At 43.7% G+C, this 22,278-nt stretch overlaps 1 protein-coding gene across 4 annotated transcripts in view; it reads right to left on the bottom strand.

The window, feature by feature from the left end:
* THSD4 (thrombospondin type 1 domain containing 4) overlaps positions 1 to 22,278 on the bottom strand; it is a 590,989-nt gene that overhangs the window by 6,521 nt on the left and 562,190 nt on the right. For all 4 annotated transcript variants that reach the window (XM_079122620.1, XM_079122621.1, XM_079122622.1 and 1 more), the window contains 6 exons: positions 16,597 to 16,726; positions 15,379 to 15,583; positions 14,686 to 14,859; positions 7,929 to 8,102; positions 4,123 to 4,302; positions 2,088 to 2,232 (listed from right to left, as the gene is read on the bottom strand). In XM_079122620.1, the coding sequence (XP_078978746.1) occupies positions 2,088 to 2,232; positions 4,123 to 4,302; positions 7,929 to 8,102; positions 14,686 to 14,859; positions 15,379 to 15,583; positions 16,597 to 16,726 (1,008 nt within the window). The remainder of the gene's footprint in view (positions 1 to 2,087; positions 2,233 to 4,122; positions 4,303 to 7,928; positions 8,103 to 14,685; positions 14,860 to 15,378; positions 15,584 to 16,596; positions 16,727 to 22,278) is intronic.

Genomic DNA, 22,278 nt, shown 5'->3' with positions numbered 1-22,278 from the left:
CAGGTTTTATATGTTTCTTACCAATTTTCTTCCTATGGTATTTATATTTTTGGCTCCTACTGGGAATAGTCACACTCATAATGTTTACTCATTGGTCAGGTCATTGTAGTCCATAGGACACTCTTGACTATAGAGCATCAATTCTGTAACAGGCACAGACTTCCTGGGATAGGAAGGACATTAGGTCACTATACTAAATCCTCTGACTTGGCCCAGCAGGAGGAATCCACTACATGACAGCCTACTGATCCGTTAACCTGTTTCCTTTAATGTTACTGTGAAGACGAGGAGAGTAAATAGGTACCTAGAAGACCCGGAAGAATTCTAACAAAGGGGCTTTGTTAGTCAGTTTTTCTTCCAGGTGACCAAAATGCCTGACAGGAACAATTTAAAGGAGGAAATGCTTAGTTTGGCTCACAGTTTCTTAGGTTTCTGTCCATGGTTGGCTGATTCCATTGCTTTGGATCTGAGGTGGGGAAGAACATCATGGTGGAAGGGCGTGGCAGAGGAAAGCTGCTCAACTCATGGCAGCTGGGAAGCAGAGCAGGAGGAAGGGGCTGGGAACAAGATATCATCCCAAGGACACACCTTCCAAAACTCTCTCCCTCCAACTAGGCTTCACCTCCTACAGTTTCTAGCACTTCCCAATAGTCCATTCAGATTATGAATTCAACAATAGATTAATCCACTAAAGAGGTCAGAACCTTCATGACCCATTCACTTTCCAAAAGCCCCACCTCTGAACATTGATGCACTAGGGCCCAAGTGTTTAACCCATGAGCCTTCGTGGGACATTCCAGATCCAAACCATAATAGGGTTTTATGGTTTAGATATGAGGTATCCCCCAATTAGTTCGTGTGATAGACAATGGGAGAATGTTCAGAGGAGAAATGATTATGAGAGCTGTGACTTAATCAGTGAATTAATCCATTTGATTGATTAGTAAGTTGAATGAATTACTGGGTGGTAACTGTAGGTAGGTGGGGCTTGGCTGGAGGCAGTAGGTCACTGGGGATGTGCCCTCGGGATTATATGGCTCTTTGCTCTCTCTCTTTCTCTGTTTCCTGGTTGCCTTGAGTTGAGAAGCTTTCTTCCATCATGCCCTTCTGCCATGGTGTTCTGCCAACTGACCATGGACTGAAAGTCTGAAACTGTGAGTCCCAAGTAAATTTTTCCTCCTCTAAATTGTTCTTGTCAAGTATTTTGGTCACAGCAATGAAAAACTGAATAATACACAGGGGTTCAGCACATTTCTACTCCGAAGCTAGTCCTGACAAGCCTGGTAACATATTCTGAGTAGACTGTGGTGGGGTTTGGGGACATCCAATATGCCTCTGAAGTTATATCTTTACCCACCTCACACCTTTCTTTGTCCAGTAGATGTGTAGGTTACCCTCTTTAGTTTTTTCACTGTAATTCAGTTCCTCTGCAAGGATTAGGACCATTCCTCATGAACTGCACCCCACAAGGAGGCCTAAATTTCCCAACTCTGCCTTCCCTAACCAATGTCTTCTTCCAGGGAACTGGACCCAATTTCCAGGTTGTAGGTTGGGGCCTTCTGAATTGCAGAGCTGTTGTTCCCTGTAGGACTCCAATCATGTGGAGCCAAACTCTCCCACTGTGATCTCTCCACTCTTGATTTTAGATTCTGGATTGTGCCACACAGACATCTGATCAGACTCTCCATCACGGTCTCTGTCTGTTCTTGGCTCTCCCCCTCCTCCTGCTCAACCAATCCACTGTGAGGTCTCAGCATTCTTCTTCATGGACAAGTGGCACTAGTTTGCATGTACGATTAAAAGTTGGAAATGTCACTACTTTAACCTTAAGAATGATGGAACTAAATCTTTGAATGCACTATAACTTTAATGAATTCATGCTGAAGTTTCTCCATTGGTGGGTGGCTAGGATAGCCATTTATGCTGTGAATAGTCATCTTAAACCATTTAACTTACAATGTCAAGAGTATTTTGACCCCTGAACTCCATGACTGCGCATGAGGTCATAGACACACCTACATGGGTTTGGCATTTTCAGAGTTTAAGAAAGATGAATCTTTTCTCTAACAAGAACTTAAGGGACTTACCAACTTCAGGGACACAGTCCTGGGGGTTACAAGATTCTCTCTCTTCTGGTTTCAACTGAGGGTCACAGAGATTACTTAGGGTCATATCATCTGACAGACACCTCACTTCCCGGACCCTGAAGCCACCCTGGCAGCTCTTGGAGCACTGCATGGCAACAAAGGGGAAAAGTCAGATTTCTTGGCAGGCCATCAGCTCCACACACTGGAGAGGAGAGACATTGGGAAACTTCAAACATTTCCAAAATGGAGACAGAATATTAAAGCAAACTCCTGTGCACCTATCAACTCATGCTGTGTTCCATCTGTACCCCTCTCCCTGCTACTCCTCAAGCTGTCTTGAAGCAAATATAGACATCATATCACTCCTTCCATAATATTTTAGTTTATAGCTCCAAATGACAGGGACCCTTAAAAATTATAATACCATTGTTACATCTAAAAATCAACAGTTCCTTATTATCATCAAATATATATTCAGTGCTCCTATTTTAACTTGCCTTATGAATCTCATAGGTTTTTAAAAAAACTTGCTTTTCTTTAAACACCAGGATTCACATCAGGTCTGCACATGGCGATTAGTTGATATCTTTTATGACTCTTAATCCACAGGTTTCTTTTCCAATGACTTTTTCCCATGTACTTAAAACATTTTTTGGTAAAAGAACTGAGTTTTTGTTCTGTGGAATCCCACAGAATGGATTTTGCTGATGGCATCCCCATGGTGCAGTTTAATATGTTCCTCTATTCTCTTTATTTCCATCAATTGAAAACTGGATCTAGAAGAGGCCTCAGGTGCAGGATTGATTTGGAGTTGTGTGGTTCCCTCTCCTCTGGGGATGTTAGCAGCCACTGACATGCAATGCCTAGATCCTTAGATCATTTGGGGCTGAAAAATGATTTTGCTCTCATTTCTTCTTAAGAATCCCTTTCCCAAATTTACTTTTTGCTTATTGGGTGGTACAGTTAAAAAAAAAAAAAAAAAAAGAGTAAATGCTTGATTCTTTCTCTTTATCACTTTTCAGAATAATGAGGTGTTTCTCTAACATCTTGTAATGGTGACCTATTAGTTTGTTATGCTCTTTGAAAAATGATTTATTTATTGTTTTTGGCTTTTTTTCTGCAGGACTGGGGATCAAACCCAAGGCCCTGTGCATATTAGGCAAGTGCTCTACCACTGTGCTCATCCTCCAGCTCTTAAGAATTTTTTTTTATTGCTATAAACCTATTACAAATGAATGGATTTAAGTATATACAATGTATTTCATTGAATTAATTGTAGTTTTATTCTTACTAATGCTCAAACCATCCATCAGTGTCCAGCAGAAGACTATAAAAGTTGTCTCTTGACAGCTGTTTTTTAGAATTTTCTTGCTACTTTTTTGCTATGAGAAGCTTATATCTGCCGTCTCAGATCTGGAACCAGCCTTTTCTTTAAGAATCCCTGATCCCTTCTAGTGGCAAGGGATATTTAAAAACTGCATTCTGGATGTCAGGAGTGCCCTTTGCACTGCATTTGTCACTGTTCCTAGGATTTTTCAGTGGATGAAATGAGAAACTAGAAAACAATCTTGAAAGATACATTAATTAATAAGTTATAACACAGTACCTTATTTTAAGTTACGATCTATTACCTTTGACAACATTCTTTAATCCTATCAACTATTGTTCCTAAGCAGTGTGGTGTTTCTCAGAATGCAGACCAAGGCTGACTGCTTCCTGCTTATTAAAAATGCAAATTCTTTGTCCAGGATGGACCCAGACTTGGCCTTTTCAAACAAGGTCCCCATATGATTCTTATGCACACTGAAAGAGTCACTGCTTTATGCCCTCTACAATTTAGAAGTCAAGATCATCCAAGCTTTAAGTTCACCCCCACTGAGCAGGGGGCACCCCAGCAGTAGCTAGTAAAGTATATTGCTACAGAGTCTAGAATCCACTCTTCAACTGAGCCCAGGCCTGGCCCAGAGGCAACTCTGAGAGGCTAGCAGAGGAACACTGTATTAAGACAATGTCTATCAAGAGCATCAGGACTTACCATGCTCCATTCTGTGCTAAACCATTTAGCTCCACAAGGTTGGAGGTGGCAAGACTGTTGACTGGGGGGTCTTTCCAGGAAGGAACATTCATAGGGATCCAGCACTTCAAAGGTGTCTGCGTTCTTCCTCACACAAATCACCTCCCTCTGCTGAGTGCCACTCCCACACCCGATGGAACACTGGAGAAAGCAACAGAGGAAGATGGTGCCATGTGATGGAACACAGACAAGAACTACTGTCCATCAAGGGACAGCACCCACTCTGCCACCAATTCAGTGAGGAAGAACCCAAGGGAACCTGAAACTGTTTCTGGAGGAGAAGTTACATGTGGATTCCAGTCTTCCTAACCGTTCTGCTCTGGAATGGAGAGTCAGTGTCCTTGGGCTGTCACAGCTCAAGGGTGCTGGTCCTTGATACCACATTGCCTTCTGTGCTGGGATTGAATTGTTTCTCTTAAACTCCCTACAGGAACCTGACAGCCAGTTAATTTGGCTATTTCTATCCAGTAGACTGACACTTCTCAGAGGTACTATAGCATGGATGAATTAACCTCTCAGAGCCTACACACTTGAGGATAAAGGACTACCTTAAAATTCTTTGAACACATAAGCTGAGGAAAAGGCCCCAGACTTGGGGCAATGTCCCCTATGGCCACTCCTCCCTTCCCAACAGGCAGGCCCTGAATCCTGCTCCTTTCCCTCTGCTCAGCCTAGTGCCATGGGGTCCAACTGAACTTGTGACTGCTGAGGTCTAATACTACAGTTTCACAGAGGTTTCTTCTGTTGCCTCAGTTTTCATGGATATTTGGTATATTTAGAGTCCCATAAACAGTCATCTCTGAATTATTTGGGGATTTAGGTCCTAGGTGCTTTGCTACCAATAATATTTAATTAAAAAAAAAAAGAAAAGTCTGGTTAAAACCTGCTTCACCCAAGACCCTGTGCTCTGAGCACCCTGGCCAAGTCTCTTGGTACCCTGGTCTCTCAGCTAAGAACTCTTCATGCCTAGCACTGCCCTGGGGCTCTGGTGGGTCTGGGGGGTGAGTGGGCAGGGGAGTTACCCCAGCTTGTACTTTTCAAGCTCTTGCCACATCTCTGCTGACTCCCCTCCCTCATTCACCTGAGAGGGACACTGGGCCTGGGGCTTCACAGAAAGGGATGAGAAAGGTGCTGGCTTGACATACTCCCCACCCCCTCAGATCCAGCCTGCAGGGCTTGGTGTCTCCCTGGGAGTCAGCTCCCACGGCGAAGGTTACTTGACTTGATGTGTGATTCTAAGTGGGATCTCCAGTCATCCGTTCCACCCTCTAATTACAGGTGCATAGAATCCGCCTCAGAAGGCAGCGCCAGTGTGGTCATTTAGAGGCTGAGCTACTCCTGTTTGCATTAGGGCTAGGGAGCTTTCTTGGGGGTGCCCTGGGTATTGCTTACAAACCCCAATCCAATCTCTTTCCTGGGGGTACCTTGTACCTCTTCTCTAGCTTCTCTTGCTCACAACAAGATTCCCCTGACCCCTAAGACCTGAAAGAGGAAACAACAGCAGCACTGTGGGAGGGTCCCCAGTACATTGCCGTGTTTCTGTTTCTGGTCAGCAAGTCCTGGGATGCAGGCTCCATTAGGACCTTGAGAGATTCATAGGTTGATCTCCTGCCTGTGTTTTGTGCCCTGGGGAGCTGCAGGCACTGGTTTGGCCACGCTGTCTGCCCACCCTGGAGGTAGCAGGGATTGGAGAGATGGCAGCAAGTCACAGCAGAGCTGAGGCAGTCAGGTTCCAGCAGCTGAGGACATGAGCAGTGTGTTCGTGCATATGTGTTGATCTACCTTGGCACAGTGGCATGTCTGGCCCTAGCTGGAGCCATGCTTTGTGGGATTGGGTCAGTACTGAGGGCCAGAGGAGATGGACCAGGGCCTGGGTCTCAAAGGACTCTGGAGGACATAGGGCTACAGCTCAAGGATAGGTCCATCTTAGCCCATGGATGCCAGGAACCTGGGCTCCTGACTGCTTGGGGCTGGAGGTGTGGTGGCAGTGGTGGCAGCAGCTGTGGGCACACTGCAGTAGACTCTGGAGCATGCATTTGTCTTTTCCTTTCCATTGTGGCGTGTGTCCCTTAGGGGGACAGTGCTGCAGCTATTACTTAGCCCTGAGCTCTGGGTTTTATAAACAATGCAGCTCAGGGTCAACTCAGCCTCAGTCACCTTGGGTCACCCAAAGTGGTGCTTCCAGCTTGCAGTCCTATGGCAGAGACCCTCCCCTTTCCAGCCTGCTCCTCCTCCTCTGCTGGTAAGCTTGGGCCCAGGGCTCAGCATCTCTGGACTTGGGCAGGGGCAAACATGTCAAAAAACTGGCAGAAAATGGAAACAGAACTAATATTTATTAAAGGTTCCCCATGTCCCAAGCAATGAATAACTCCCTGTATGTGCTGCATCTTATGAAACCTGTTAACAGCATGAGGAGATTGGTACTATCCTTATATTCAGACGAGAGAATAGGCTCAGAGAGGGATTAAATTACCAGCTCCAGTCAGAAAACTAGTGAGAAGTGGAGCCAGAATCAGTTATCAATGTGTCTGACTCTGATGCTCACCAGAGTAGGCATTGGAGGTACTTGAATTCTCTTTTTGTCTGAATTTTCTGAAATTTTATGGATCGTATTATAAGAACATTAAAGAAAAATGGAAAAGAAACATTTTTTCCATGCTGTTTACATAAAAACTATATTTTGAAGTGGTTGAGATCATAGGGTTTATATATTTTCGTGTTCTATTTTCACTTGCTATTACCTCACATACGCTTTTTATATCCTTTAATGATCATTGTCATTGGTACATGATCTTTTACTAAGTTACGACATCCCATAATATCCCCAACCATCCTGCTGTCATGAACATCTCTGTTGAAAAAGCCTTTTTCTTGTTAATTATTTCCTTAAAGCAAATCCCCCGGAGTAAGGTGACTGGGTGAAGGCAAATGAACATTTTTATGGGTCTTGACTTTTATTGCCAAATTGCTTTCCAAAGGGCTTGTATCAATTTACAAGGACAAGGCAGTCCAGTTTTTTCAAGGTCTGTTTTTAAAACTACTTAAAAAGAAATAAAATTCTATATGGAGCCAGAGGTCCTGATAATGTGTAAATCATAACCGTCAGCCAAAATGTCCTTGGAGAACCAGCCAGCCCCGGGAGCCAAATGCTAAGTGGTCCAAGAACTCAAACACCAAGGGGAATCACAGAGGGGAATCAGAGGGAACCACTTGCCCCTTCGCCTTCAAAGTTGGAACAGTGAAGAAAGAATTAATTCATCAATCAAGTTACTTTATTAAAGTATTCAGTATTATCTGTTCTTTATAATGTACAACTCCAGCTTGTAAAATTTTCCACTCTGACACCGTGAGTGCAGACGAAGCTGACCTAATTAATAGTAAAAATATGAGAGCAGCAGCAGAAGCAGCAGCTGTAACTTCCTGTGTTTATTGTAACTTCCTGTGTTTATCACCTCATAGGCAGGGTCATTGCCAGCATTTTATAGATAAGGAAACTGTGCCAGACCATAAGCTCCCTGAGAGCAGGGCTATTTGTTTTGCTCACTGATGTAGCGTAAGTGTTGAAACGAGCACACAGTAGGTGCTTAATGAATACTGCCCACTGCATGAGGCACCAAAAGCCCAAGTAGCTTCTCCAGAGTCACAGAGAGCCAGTGCACAGCTGGGATTCAAAGCTGGGACACCTGCCACAAAGTTCTGGTTCCTAAGCCCTCTGGATGCTGCCTCTTGCATAGGATAGAGAGACACACCCAGTTCAGGCCACTCACCTGACTCCAGCTCCCAGCGAACCATTCCACCTTGCCAGTACAGGGCCCATTGTCACATGGGGTGGCCTCCGCTGGCCGGTTGTTCCCGCAGCCCTCCAAGGGCAGGCTGCTGACGTGATTGGTCATGCACACCACTGAGCGAGTCCGCACTCCAGCCCCACACTCAGCTGAGCACTATGAGAAAGGAGGCCAGGTTAGAGAGGAAGCAGCCCAGGCTCTGAAGCCTCTTCCAAATGATGCCAAGGAGGATGGATCACCTTATTTCTCTGTCAAATTCTTTCCCTAGATACAACTGACCACTTCCCATGCACAGCCTACCCCATTATAGTAGCCTCCCCTTATCTGCTAGTTTTGCTTTCTATAGTTTTGGTTCCCCACAGTCAACTGTAGTCTGAAAATGCTAAATAGAAAATTCCAGAAACAATTCACAAATTTTATCTGGTCCCAATTAGCTTTCTTTTTCCAGACGAATGTTCCATTATTCCATCCCATACACTTCATGCTGCAGAGCCAGGGTGGCCACAGTTCTCTGATTGCAGGACAGGTTCGGAGCGCCCACAGTGAGCTGTTTCCTTGGCCTGGAATGCTCTTCCCATCCCCAGGACCCCTTTAAGCTCAAATGGTCATCTCTGTGAAAACTTCCTTGATCACCCAATTCAGGGCACTTATTAGCATCAGAATTCTCATGGCACTCTGTAGTCTGTCTTCTTTTGTGTTATTGTTACTTGTGTCCTAGCTCTTTATTTTTTTCTTTATAGAAATAATCTTGGCAAGGAAAGGGACTACTAAATCATTTTTATTTCCTTCTCAGGTCAGCATCTTATCCATGGATGAATCCATGAATATGAGCTGAATAAATGAACATGGACTTGGGTCCTCCCTTGCTCATTTCTCTAACACCTTTGTCCTGTAGGTGGTCATTTATAGCATGACCAAAGCCCATTCTAAAGGTTTCTCAGTTTTCTTTTCTTTTTATGTTTTGGTGTTGGTGATTGAACAGAGGAACGCTTTACCACTGAGCTACATCCTCAGCCCAATTTAGTTTTTATTTTGAGACAGGGTCTCATTAAGTTGCAGTGGGTCTTGCTAAGTTGCTGAGGTTGACCTTGAACTTGTAATTCTTCTCTGTCAGACTCTCAAGCTGCTGGGATGACAGGTGTGTGCCCAGCTAGGTCTTCTTTTAAGGACAGAGTTAAAGTTTGGTTTCTACCAATTACCACTTAAAAATTTGTGTATGTTTTTAAGGTCTACAACATGATATTATGGGACACAGAAATGGTAAAAGGATTACTATAGCAAAGCAAATTAACATACCCATCATCTCACCTAGTTACCCCCCTTTTTATGGCCATAGCAACTAAAACCTACTCATTTAGCATGAACCCATATATAGTACAAATTTATTATCTATAGTCCTCATGTTGTACATGAGAGCTCTAGATTTTTTTCATCCTACATATCTGCTATTTCATATCCATTGCCTATAGTTCCCCATTTCCTTTTCCATCCACCCTTAGTAATCACTATTTTGAGGAAAGGAAAAAAATCCTCATAACTTCATTTCATTATCAAAATTTCCATTTCCATTTTTGTCTTCTGCTGTCTATTCTCATAAAACCACACCTCAGGTGAACAGTCAAACATTTACATGGCTTCTGCTGAGCTGGGCCAGACTCTTCCTGGAGGAAACCCCCTCTGGATAGAAGGGTTTGCAAAGGGCCAGAACATGCCACCCGAAGTATGCTGCTTCAGCGTACTAATTCTTTTGAGCTGAAGGCAATTGAGAAATAACAGAAGCAAGAAGGGCTCTCTGTCCTTCCCTTTTCTTCCTAAAAGCAGAGCATGAATTTCCAATGAGAAAGGTGTCTTTCCAGTATTAGGAAGAAGAGAATATTTTTATCTCTGAGATGAGTCTGCATAGACTTAATCAAATAATCCTTATCTTCCATTACTTCCCCCTTATACTTCTTTGTCACTTTCTTATAACTTACTTGAACCCCAACTCCTTCCCCTTGTTTAGTTACTTCTCTACAATTTATTGTTCTTTGTTAAAGTGGTATATTAACCCTTGAGTGCAGATGCTTCTTTGGAATATTTGCTTCTTTTCCCATGAAGTTCTTTGTGTCACACAAACATATTAACATCCAATAAAATTTGTATATCTTCCTCCTGTTGATATTTTGCTAGTTTAATTCACAGGCTGCAGTCAGAAAAATCTAAGAGGGTAGAGGACACGTTTTCCTTCCTTTATGTGTTTACATATGCATTTTATGACTTTTGCTCTTTTTGCATTATTATTAGAAATCTGAGACAATGAATCAGTTCCTTAGGTTAAGAATATTCTGTTAAAATAATTGGAATAGTATAGTCTGGAGGGTTTTCTGTTTCAGTTGTGCATGATCGGGTCTTCTTCCTAACTTTAAAATTCAAGGTATTTATACTCACTCTCTTGTAAAGAATACAAAGCAGCTGGGTGTGGTAGCGCACAATCTCAGGGGCTTGGGAGGCTGAGGCAGGAGGATCGAGCGTTCAAAGCCAGCCTCAGTAAAAAGAGAGGTGCTAAGCAACTCAGTGAGACCCTGTCTCTAAATAAAATATGAAATAGGGCTGGGAGTGTGGCTCAGTGTTCAAGTGCCCCGAGTTTAATACCCAGTACAAAAAAAGAAAAAGAGCAAAGCAAATATCGATTATCTCCATGTTTATCCTAAAGATATTTCTTTTCTTTCTTTCTGTCTGTCTTTCTTTTTTTTTTTTTTAAGACTATCTTGGGGAACTCAGGTACAGGAAGGTTCTTAAAATTTTTTTTTTAGTTGTAGATGGACATAATACCTTTATCTATTTATTTTATGTGTTGCTGAGGATCGAACCCAGTGCCTTACATGTGCTAGGCAAGCGCTGTACCACTGAGCCATGACCCCACCCCGCTAAAGATATTTCTTCCCACATAATTTTACATCTGACTAGATGTAATTTCATCTTCTGCTTTCCAAACCTAGAACTCACAGGCATCTGGGAAAATTTCTCCATATTCCTAGGTGGCTTAATTTAGAAGACTGTTAAGGACGAATGAGAGGTCATCACACTGATGGGACCTGTAGAGAAGCTTTGCTTTATTACACCAATGGCAGTGAAAAGCACAACTTTAAATGTGAAGGGCCCAATTAGGGCCTGGCCCAGGAAGCCTACTAGCAGAAATGGGGGGCAGGGGAATCCCTCTCGGCAGCAGGGACTGAGTAAGCTTTAAAGTAAGGCAATGAAGACACACCCATTCGTTTTCTCGGGTCTGTCCCTCTCTTTAAAATTGTCTATTAATTTTTTTGCAGTACTAGGGATTGAACCCAGGGTTTCATAGGTGGTAGGAAGTCCTCTACCACTAAGCTACATCCTCAATCCTTTTTATTTTATTTTGACATAAGGTTTTGCTAAGTTGGCCTTAATCTTGCAATCCTCCTGCCTCAGCCTCCTGAGTAACTAGAATCATAGGTGTGCACCACTCTGCCTAGCTCTGGTCTCTCTTCCTTGAGCTCAGTGAATCAGAGGCTGTGTCTCAATCATGTGTGGTATGCGAGAGGTGCTCAATACATGCTAATTCTCAATAATGAAAAATTGCAAATATAGACTGAAGCTTAATAGGGTTGATTTTTATATAAAGCGACTATTCAAATGTGGAGCACTGCCATCAGGTGGTCAGTCCTTTCATGGAGAGTGAACCTCTTGTAAGGTCAATTGGTGGCTCAAAGGTCCAGCGTAGACATGGGACCTATGAAGGACGAAGCAGCCTGCAGAAAACTCCCCACTGTGCCAGCCTCACCTTGGTCATGATTTCCAATGCATTAATCCTTAAGGTTCACCTGGCAATGTTACAGATGAGAAGACTGAAGCTCAGAGACTCAGCAGTTGCTCAAGGTCAAATAAGAAGTAAGTAGTGGTCAGGTATGGTGGTGCACATCTGTAATCTCAGCGACTTGGGAAGCTGAGGCAGCAGGATTTCAAGCTGAGGCCAGCCTCAGCAATTTAGCAAGGCCTCAAGCAACTTAGGGAGACCCTGTCTCAAAGTCAAAACTAAAAAGGGCTGGGGATGTTGCTCAGTGGTTAAGCACCTCTAGGTTCAATCCCCAGTCCAAAAAAAAAAAAAAAAAAAAAAAATGGCCACAGAGATGATGCCAAAGGCAATGAGCTGTCCTTAAACCCAACAGCATCCTCCTACCACTTAGCTATTTCTAAAGTTCTAAAGTAAGAATGGACATTTAGGGATAATTATATATTCTAGGGGTAGACAAAGCAAAATTTATTTACTTACATCCTAGGCCCAGACTTATATGTCTTGAAATATCTTTTCCATAAAGAACAAAAATGTTCTCTAAATAGAAGAATAAAGGATTCATTCTTTGCTCTATTTTAATTGTAAGCTAGGGACTAGATGCAGCAAATACTTATGTTAAGATAAAAAGCAAATTGACATTAAGGGGAAATTTAGAAGTTGTTACTGAAGGGGAAATAGCTGGTGTGAAAATCCTTGGAAAATTTATGTGTAGAGTTTTACTGTACTAAATAAATACACAGATGCACAGAGCAATGAGCCAAGGTAGTTTGTTTTCCTGTCCACATAGTTGCTTTATCTTTATATACTGCAGTCTGAGTCCAGCTTTTTTCAGAGAGTAGCAAAGACAGAGAGATGGAATTAAAAACTGTAATGATTCCCAGCAATAAACTGATTATTAAAGCGCTCTTAGTTTCTGTTGGGGACGTTCTAAGTTGAAATAATCTTTCTTGAGAAGTCTGTTAAAATGTATTATGAGTTCATATTATGCTTCCATAACCTTTGGTCCAATAATTCCACTTCCTAGACAATGGTTTAGGGGAATAAGAAAAAGCACATATAAAGAGTGATGCAGAAGAATATTCACTGAATATCCTTTGAAGGTCCCATTTAAAATAGTAGAAAATTAAAAAAAAACATGGGGGACTGGTTCAATCATAGTATGCAGGGGGCACTCGGATTCTGTAAAGGACAAGCAGGAGTTGGTGGCACTTTGTTTCACTGTAAAAGGAAACCTCCCCATACGGTGAGCTGCGTGAGAAACAGATCAAAGTGTCTGGACACTGGGAGAACTTCTGACCCAGGAATCAGAAGAACCTGAACAACCCTTGGCAGGGAGGTGCAGAGCATCCCCACGCTGGCAGGGAGCTGACCAGCGTGACTTCGCCAACTCCTTCCAGCACTGATTCCACACCACTGCCCACTAATGTCTGGGCTGGAGGCTTGGAAAGGGGGGGTATGCAGGCAGAACTGGGGTGAGCTCCTCTGGACTCAGCGGGAGGGCCAAGTCTGAGTTGGTGGCCGCCTTAGACTAACGCTCACTTTCCATTTGTTTCCTTTTTGGCGGAGCCTCCCAGATGGCTAAGCTGGTGCCCCTTACCACCTCCTGAGACTCAGGGCCCAGTCGGCTCACCCTAAGGGCTCAATGTTTGCACCAAAGGCTCTCTATCTGGAGGGGTCCTGGGGCTCAGGGGCGGCCGCTGTGCGCCACGAGGAGCACTGAATCCACAAGAAGACAAACCCCTGCATGAGCGTCTCAGGCCCATCTCTGAGGGTGGAGCAAAGGCTGCATTCACAGGTTGGCCCTTCTTTCTGAATAACAAACTCTGATATGGATTATGTGATGATGAGAGGACGAAATTAAAGGACACTTGTTATCTCTTTCCCTTCTCTTTTCCCCACCCCAATGTATGCTCTTTAATTTTGCTTAGTGTTTTTTTTTTCAAAAAATAAAAATAAAAACTTATTTTTATTGTTATGTATATTTATACATAAGACTTGTCATTGTGACCATTTTTAAACACTCTTCAGGGCACTAGGTGCATTTTCTGTGTGGCCCTCACCACCCATCTCCAGAATCCCTTTCTCATAATAAACCCTATTTTTGCCTGTGACAGATTAACTCAGTCTAAACCTGGCTTCCCTTGCATACAAGTCACTGCTGGACTACTAGTTAACTACGTATGCCTTTGGATTTTTCTTTGACACCTGGCACCTGAGAGCCTGAGGGAACCAGGCTACTGGGGAGAAGAACAGTGTCTGAAATGTTCTTAGTTTTTAAATAGCAGAGCAGGTGGGGTTGGGGCTGTGGCTTAGTGGTAGAGCACTTGCCTAGCATGTGTGAGGCACTGGGTTTGATCCCCAGCACCACATAAAAAAATAAAGTTAAAAAAAAAGCAGGGAAGGTGCCTACCATTTGCTGAATGTCTATTATTTGCCAGGCACTCACAAAGCATGAAAGATGTGATGTAATCATGCACTATATTTAGTATTTCACTTTTAAATAATCATGCACAGTGCTAAGGAGAGTTAAGTTCATTTTTTTCACACTCACTCCTCAATCTTGGAGCCTCTCAATCCTCAGATGAGGATACAAAGCATGTAAAAATTAATCTCTGGTCCTTTTTTACCAAAGTCAGAAACCAGCCTTGGAAAAATGGTGGAAGGAGACAGAGATCATTACCCTATGTACATGTATGATTACACGAAAGGTGTGAATCTACATCGTGCACAATCCTAGGAAGGAATGACGTACCCCCTTTATGTATAGTGAATCAAAATGCATCTGTAAAAAAAAAAAAAAAAGAAATAAATCAGCCTTGGGATTCTAAGCTAGTGATTTGTCTTTGTATGACTTGGTGACACCCTAGGACATGCAGCTCTTGCCCTCGAGCTCAGCAGCCTGGCCCAAAGGCCGTCTGCCACCGACACACTCACCCTTTCGCTCCACTCGGTAAGGAACCAGCTCTTGGCGCAGGGTCCCATGTCACAGTTCTCGATGTCATTTGGCCGGAGCTTCATGTTGCATTCCTCATCATCGACCACGTCCCCGATGTTGCTCACACACTTCACGTCGCGGGTCCTCTGTCCCACTCCACAGGGCACTGAGCACTAAAACACAGCAAGCTTACATCAGTGGCATGTGTCCTCCCTCTTCATCACCTGCATCCTGAATGGATAATTGTGGTGAGGTCCCCGGTGTTGCTAGGTTCCCTTGGAGGATTTCCAGCCCTAGAACACTTCACACCTCTTTTCTCTAGGACCTTCTGAGAAATCTTGTCTACTTTATTCTGATGGCTCTCAGTCTTTCCATCTATAAAATGGGAGCATTGGCTATGCTAACGGTTGCCAATCTTCACTCCACCACGACACCTGGGTCAGGTGAGGTTGACAGGCACAGGGCTCCCATGGGTTCACCCATGAAGTTGACTGGGGGTGATGCACAACAGCCTGAACTATATCGAGCTGTTGGTACATCCCAGAACTTGCAAACACAGTAAACCAGCACCCCAGGGATGGGCTCCCTCCTGCGGAGCTGAGGGTTATCGTGTCTCAGGTCCTGGTGGGAAGAGGTGGGAGAGTGTTGGTGGGTCCTGCAGGCCGTCTGCAGCAGGCGGCCCCACCCCATACCGAGGTCCAGTCAGTCCGGATCTGCCACTCGCTGCAGATCTTGAGCTGGCAGGTGCTGGTGGTCTCAGGCTTCTCCAGGTGCTGGCAGCGGTAGGGCTGTACCGTCAGGCTGCGGTTGGCATACACCTGGCGGCACAGAACCTGGCGGTGCTGCATGCCCAGGCCACAGGTTTTGCTGCATTCAGACCACTCCCCGATGTCCCAGCTGGCTCAGGAGCAAGGTGGGGGTGGGGGGCAGAGAGAGAGAGAGAGAGAGAGAGAGAGAGCCAGCCTTCAGTTAGCAGAGGGGAGCATGAGTCCAGCCTGTTCAGAATCATCATAGGGGAAGGGAATTTTGTTTGACATGCTATTTACCAGTGACCAGGGCTCAGATTCTTTTTTTTTTTTTTTTTTTTCCAGTGCTGGGGATTTGAACCCAGGGCCTTGTGCTTGCGAGGCAAGCACTCTACCAACTGAGCTATATCCCCAGCCCCAGGGCTCAGATTCTATGCAAAGGTATAGAAAACTGAGAAGGTACAATGGATTTCTATCTAGTAAACAAGGCAAAACAAAACCGAACAACTCCAAAAGGGACTTTAATTGCCCTGTGGAACATAATCCCAGTTTGGAACTAAGAGACCTCCCTCCAGCAGCTCTGCCTTTGCAAGGACTCCACATCCGTTTTGCACATCCTCCTCTGCTGTCCCAACTCAGTGATTAGTTGTGTAATGACATCAGCACGTGTTCATTATGCATTTGGATGAGAATATTTTTATTTTCATTATTCAGAGAATTAGGCTTTGGCCTTTTAGGGTCTTTCCCCCCATTCTCTGGAAGTCTCTAACCAGGCTAAGACCTCTTCCAAGACACTTTTCCTGAATTTTCCAGGCCACTCTTAGCACCCCCTCTCTGTACTCAGCTCACCATAGCACTGACCATACTGGGTTCCCATTCTTTGCTTCCTCCTGTTTTCCTTACCAGGCTAAAACCCAATTGCCCCAATTTCCCAAAGAGCGGGCTTCCTTGCTCAGTGTGCCCACTTGCCAAAGGCCAGCAGCTCCTGGGTTTTCCCAGAAAGGCAGGCTTGCCAACAGACCACGTGGCATGCATAGCCCAAGTCTGGTGTTTCCAAATCGGATTTCGACTAGTTTAATAACTCCATTCTATCTGCTCCTAAGGTCTCATGCATACCACCCAGAAGTGACCCGACAATAAGTGGCCTAGACAGAGGCCTCTTACAAGGCTGGGCAAGGGAAGAGGTTGCAGGGCTCCTCCTCGGGGGTTGGCTTCATGCTGGAGTCACAGAAACTCTCTGGAACCTCTTCGTGAGTATTTCTGTGCACACAGCGGAAAACAGGGTACTGCGATCCTGTAATGACAATGAATGCGCCAAGGTCATCTCCACACACTTGAAGGTGGGCTCAGGGACAGGCGCAGGTGTCAAGGCGCCAGTGAAAGGAGGACATTCCCACAGGCCCTGCTTCACTTGTGTGCTGACATGCACCTACTCACAGGACTCCACCAGGGACCGTGGTGTGCAAAGGAGTCACACTCAGCTCCTGCCTCGAAGAGCTTATACTCTATTTGTGGACATGGTTTGAATATGTTCAAAGGCTGATAAAAACAGTTTTCACAATTGTTTGAAATAACAAAAAAGAGCTCATTAGGCTGGGAATGGACACAAATAGTTATTTTCTAAGGTGCTCTGGAAACATCCCAGATAAAGTGTCCTGGAGGGGTCAAGCCATGTTTCAGAGAAAGACTTGGGCTTGGGGAGTTTAAGTGCACCTGTATTGGGGCAAAGGGCCGTCCAGGTGGTTAATCTGTAATAAAAGTATCTGCTTGAAAACTGATTTTCTAGACCAGGTACACACATGCGGCAGGTTGAAGAAAAGCTGGAAGAAGATTCAAGAATAGCTTCTACCTCCCTTTGTAACATATTTCTACATTCCTCTAATAATTCAATGGCATTCCAGTTATCAGGTGCATCTGCTTCTCATGAAGATAGTGGGCTACTCAGGGGCAGGCCTAGTTCTTATTCATCTCAGTAACCCCAGGACCTAGGAGAGTAACAGGTGCTCAGTACGAGCTTGTTGAATGAATATTTATCAGAGGTTATTAGAGTATGGATCTGGAATGTCCCCCAAAGCCTCATGTATTCAAGGTTTTTTCCCCAGTTGCAGCAATATTTGGAGGTGAGTTTTTGAGATGTGATTGGATCATGAGGGCTCTAATCTAATCAGTGGACTAAACCACTGGTGGAGTCATAATTTGATAGCATTAGTGGAAGGTGGTGGAAACTTAGGAGGTAAAATCTAGTTGAAGGGAGTAGGTCCTCAGGAATGTGCTCTTGGGGACTTTTTTTTTTTTTAACCCCCAGCACCCTGCTACATGCTTCCTGGCTGTCATGGGCTGAGCAGCTTTCCTCTGCCATGCCTCTCTGCCATGATGTTCTGCCTCACCTCAGGCCCAAAGCAATGGAGTTGGTTGATCATGGACTGAAACCTCTGAACCCATGAGCCAAAAGTTAAACTTTCCTCTTCTAAGTTGTTTTTCTCAGGTTTTTGTCACAGTGATGAAAACCTGACTACATAGAGGTACTATACCTGTTTTCTAGTATTTTTCTAAAAAAATACTGTCTCAGGTCTTTGTTTTAAATACACAGCTGAGTTTCACTGACTTAGTTAGGATAAAACTATTTTGGATAACAAGCCAGAATTTGTTACGTGGAATTTCCAGCTCTCAATTCAGTTCTATCTTCCTCTCTGCTGCCGCCTGCTGACCACACTGGGGTATAGCGGATATTAAAGAAGGGAGAAAAGAAGCCTGTGGAATAAACTGCCTGAACCAAGCTTCTGAGGATGCTTCTTCACAAATAGCTATCTACCTCCAGTCCAGGGAGGTGCACAATTCCTGCAGGGAAGAACACTGTAATTTACTCTAAAGCTGCTTATTTCTGTTGCTAATTGGCCGGGCACTTATATTTTCTGGACCTCCAACTTGCTACAATTTTAATTGTAATGAGAAGGTTTTTAACCCAAGTGTCTCGTATGTCATCAGTCATGCAAGTGTCTCAGATATCCTTCAAACTGACTTTGTATGACCACAGCGAGCCAGAGGGTAGTTCTTGTAAGAAACTTGACAGTTTGTAAGATAGTTTTGAATCTGAAATGATCATTTGTTTAAATGACTCTGGTAGTAAAAATTTATAGTGCAGCTATAACTTGAGACCATTATTTAAAATAACCTTCCAATTAGGCCCAATTATTAGCTCAGTAAAAAGCAGTGCTGACTGTAAAATTAATGGGAAACAAAAACTTTTGTGGAATTAAATTTTGTTCAACTACGTATCTCCTTCCATTAAACAGAAGAGATTTCTAATTAAATTCAACAAACATTAAGCATATTGTGCTGAGTTAAAAAGAACAAGACCCAGCTCACAGCTTGCAGTGTGCCCACGTAGGACACAGCTATTGAGAGATTAAGTAAAGATCTTATTTAGCTTATTCCTTTCCCTCCAGACCATGTGGGTTTAACTTTTCCACTTATAAGTTTGTGGATTGGAAAGCAAAAGTCACTACCCCAACCACTTGGCACTCACATGGGGGAAACCTAATATTTTTAGCTAAAACGATACAGGATACCATAGGAATGCTCTTGCTTGGAAGGATGGGTCCTGCTTGGGGACGTTTGGCAGGTGGCCACTGCTTGCCTTTCCCCCACCATTTTATTGCCTTTATGTGCCTTGTCCATTGTCAATGGTCCAGCTCCATGGAAATGAACCAAGGAAATGAAATCAGAGGCTCTTTGTCTCTCTGATGGTGAGAAAATACCAGATCTACAATTCTGGACTCCAGAGACATGCAATGGTTTCTTTCTTTAGGTGAGTTCTTGTATCTGCAGAAAGGGAGACTGTCACTCAGAATGGCACCTGGCCACCTCCCATTGTTCAAGATTATAATCCAATGATTCCTCTCACTGCCAGCAAGCAAGGACAGGGTGGTGAGGGCAGGTGCTGGCTGGGCTTCAGGCAGAAGGACAAAGGTGGGTTTGGTTTGTCTGGCTTGGATGTGGGAATGTTGATCAAATGAGAAGTATGCTATGTTAGAATTGGGAACTCTCCCACAGGTGATTAGGATATAATAAATGGGGTTAGTCAGTGAATTCAAGGGATGGTGTAGAGGTCAGTGAGACATTATGGAGAGATAGAAGTAAGATGAATCAAGTAAAAGATTAATAAGTCTAGGCTTGAACCTGCAGGAATCAACTGAGCCACAACTGGACCTTGACAGAGGTCTGGGGAGTGACCATATGGAGTATGGGCCACTCTTGGATGCTGCCCCGAGAGGATGACGCCATGACTGCCATGGTGCTACTGAAGCATTACAAAAAGGGATATGCAAATGTGAGACACAGACATGTGTGCTTGGTTCCCCTAGGGAGGGTGGGGCAAGAGTCTGGGAGATGAGATCCCAAGAGGTGTGGATTTGGGTGGTGCAGGAGTGGTTGGGCAGTGCTGGCACTTAGAATCTCTTGGTCACAACACACTTGATTCTCCTGCTGGTGACCGTGATGACTGTGAGGTGAGCTGTATGTTCTGTGCATCCGCATTGCCTCCCTGGCCTTGCACATCTGGTGACATCACTTTAGAGGGAGCACAGGAGGGGCACCATTGGGCTGCTGGCATTTGTCACGTGAAAGAAAAAGAGAGCTAGGACTATAAGTAAAGGGAAAGGTAGGGGAAGAATACACCTCCTTGTGTGTTTTATTCCCAATGTACCTCTGCAGTGTCTCTTTGGGCCCCAAACCAGTATTGTTTAGCAAGGAAAAGAAGAGGGTAGGAACGTCACCTCAGATACTCATAAGTGGCCGATGCCAAGTGTGGCTGTACACAGGCACAGGTGGTTGCGTACAGGCTAAATATTTAAAATGAGCAACATGGATGCTAAATTCCATACTTCACAATCTGGTAAGAGAGTCTGTATGAGAGTCCACCATGTCAAGGAGAAATGCTACCTCAGAAGGTCATACAGAGTCATATGGAAACCTAGAGACACAGATTATTTATTTTTGAATACATAAATCCACATTCTTTATGTTACTGACATAGCACAGGGGTAAAGGCGAGGATAGAATTGTGTACCTAGGATATAACAAAGATATAACTGCTCTTGTATCTTTTCTAATCGTTCATAAGTCCACATTTGAAATGTAATGATCTATTCATTTATCCTAGACACATTTGAGGAGTGCCTGCTGGGCTATGGTACCAGGTGCAGAGGCTACAAACTGCCTATGCATGGAGCCAGCCTAGCCAGGCAGGGTGGGGACAGATATGTGTCCTGAACTGCTGGGAGTCCCAGATGCAGAAGCGCCTACCTGTACCTTGCAGAATCGGGGAAAGCTTCACAGAGGAGGTGGCGTCTGAGGTAGGTAGGTCTAGGAGCATGAACAGGAGTTTGCTGTTCATCATTCAGAGGATAGGAAAGAGAGTTTTGACCTCAGTGTGGATCACATAGCCAGGGTGGGTTAGGGGCCAAAGTAAATGGAACCTTTGGATAAAGGGTTTCTTCATGTCAGGTATAGAACAGAGAGAGGCCTGCTGAATGGGCACCTAGACAAGGAAGCAGCATCAATCCAGTTACTGCTGGATACAGAGTCTAGAGGATGTGTTGGCCAAGGGTACATACTTCTGTCTTTATCTCACTATGTCCACAATGCAATACCTTACGGTGGCTGGGTGAGGTGAAAGAGAATCTTCTATTTATGCCACCCTTGATATAAAACCACATGATAATTTTCAGCCTTTTAATGACTTTCCCTCATTTTCATCTAGTTCTGTGTATCTGGTTCCTTTAACAGGCATCACACCACTATATAAATGGCAGAGTATTTTGGAAATAATACATTATGATCTTGGGTTCTTATGTTAATTACATTACATACTACTTATCTATAAATGTCATGGCCAGAGTTTCATTAAAATGATTTTGGCCTTAATGCAGAATTATCCCTAGCTTTCTGCCTCTCTCAAGACACATTCTATAGGCATTTAATTTTCCCTCATAAAGCTTACAGAAGAAGTTGGGTTCAATGAATTGCCAATCCACATTCTTTGCACATGTATCAAGCATGAGCACAATAAAATTGAAATAAAACCTTATAAATGAATACTCGAGTTACCAAGTCATTATGGAATGGCAGAGGTTCTGGGCAGGAGGAGGTCCAGCTCCCAGAAGAATCTAAGACTTAAATTTTATTCTCAAAGCCACTAAGTCAATGCTCTTATGAGGAAGACAAAAGCTTCAGAAGCAATCGTAAGAGGGTTTTCCATGTTCTAATTATGTCAAGATTTCCAAATTTCATTCTCTCAGGTTCAAGTCTCTTGAAAAAAAGAAAAAGAAAAAAATTGAAAAAAAGAAAAAATTTTTTTTTCTTGAAAAAAAGAAAAAAATTCCCAAATCACTCCTCTGGGTGTATCGTACAGTGTCCCAGGTTGTAGAAAATCCTGGGGGACACAGGCTTTTTGTTTCTATAATAAACTCTCTTCAGACAACAGTCATTTCAGGGGCAATAATAGAATTTTAGAACAAATGAGAGGTTATTATTACATAAATGAAGGGAATGATAACTACACAGTTCATAGACGTATTCTTGCAGTGAGGATCAAAGTTACTTTGAAGCAGAAGCAGAGTTCATTTCCTATCAAGGGGCCAATGTCACATAAGGAATTTCTGGATACCACGATCCACATCTAACCTAACCTTAGAGTTTCCAAGGAAATGGAACACTGGGTTCATGTTCAGGCCTCCTGTTGACCCCATGACCCAGCAGTATTTTGCTTTGAGCTTATCAAAAACCTGCTTTACCGAAATGACACCCAAACTCCATCCATCTCCCAAATCCTATAACTCTCTTTTG

The sequence above is a fragment of the Sciurus vulgaris genome (genome assembly GCF_902686455.1).
Source record: "Sciurus vulgaris genome assembly, chromosome: 2".
NCBI classification, from domain to species: Eukaryota; Metazoa; Chordata; class Mammalia; order Rodentia; family Sciuridae; genus Sciurus; species Sciurus vulgaris.
This window is presented reverse-complemented; position numbering and strand designations above follow the sequence as displayed.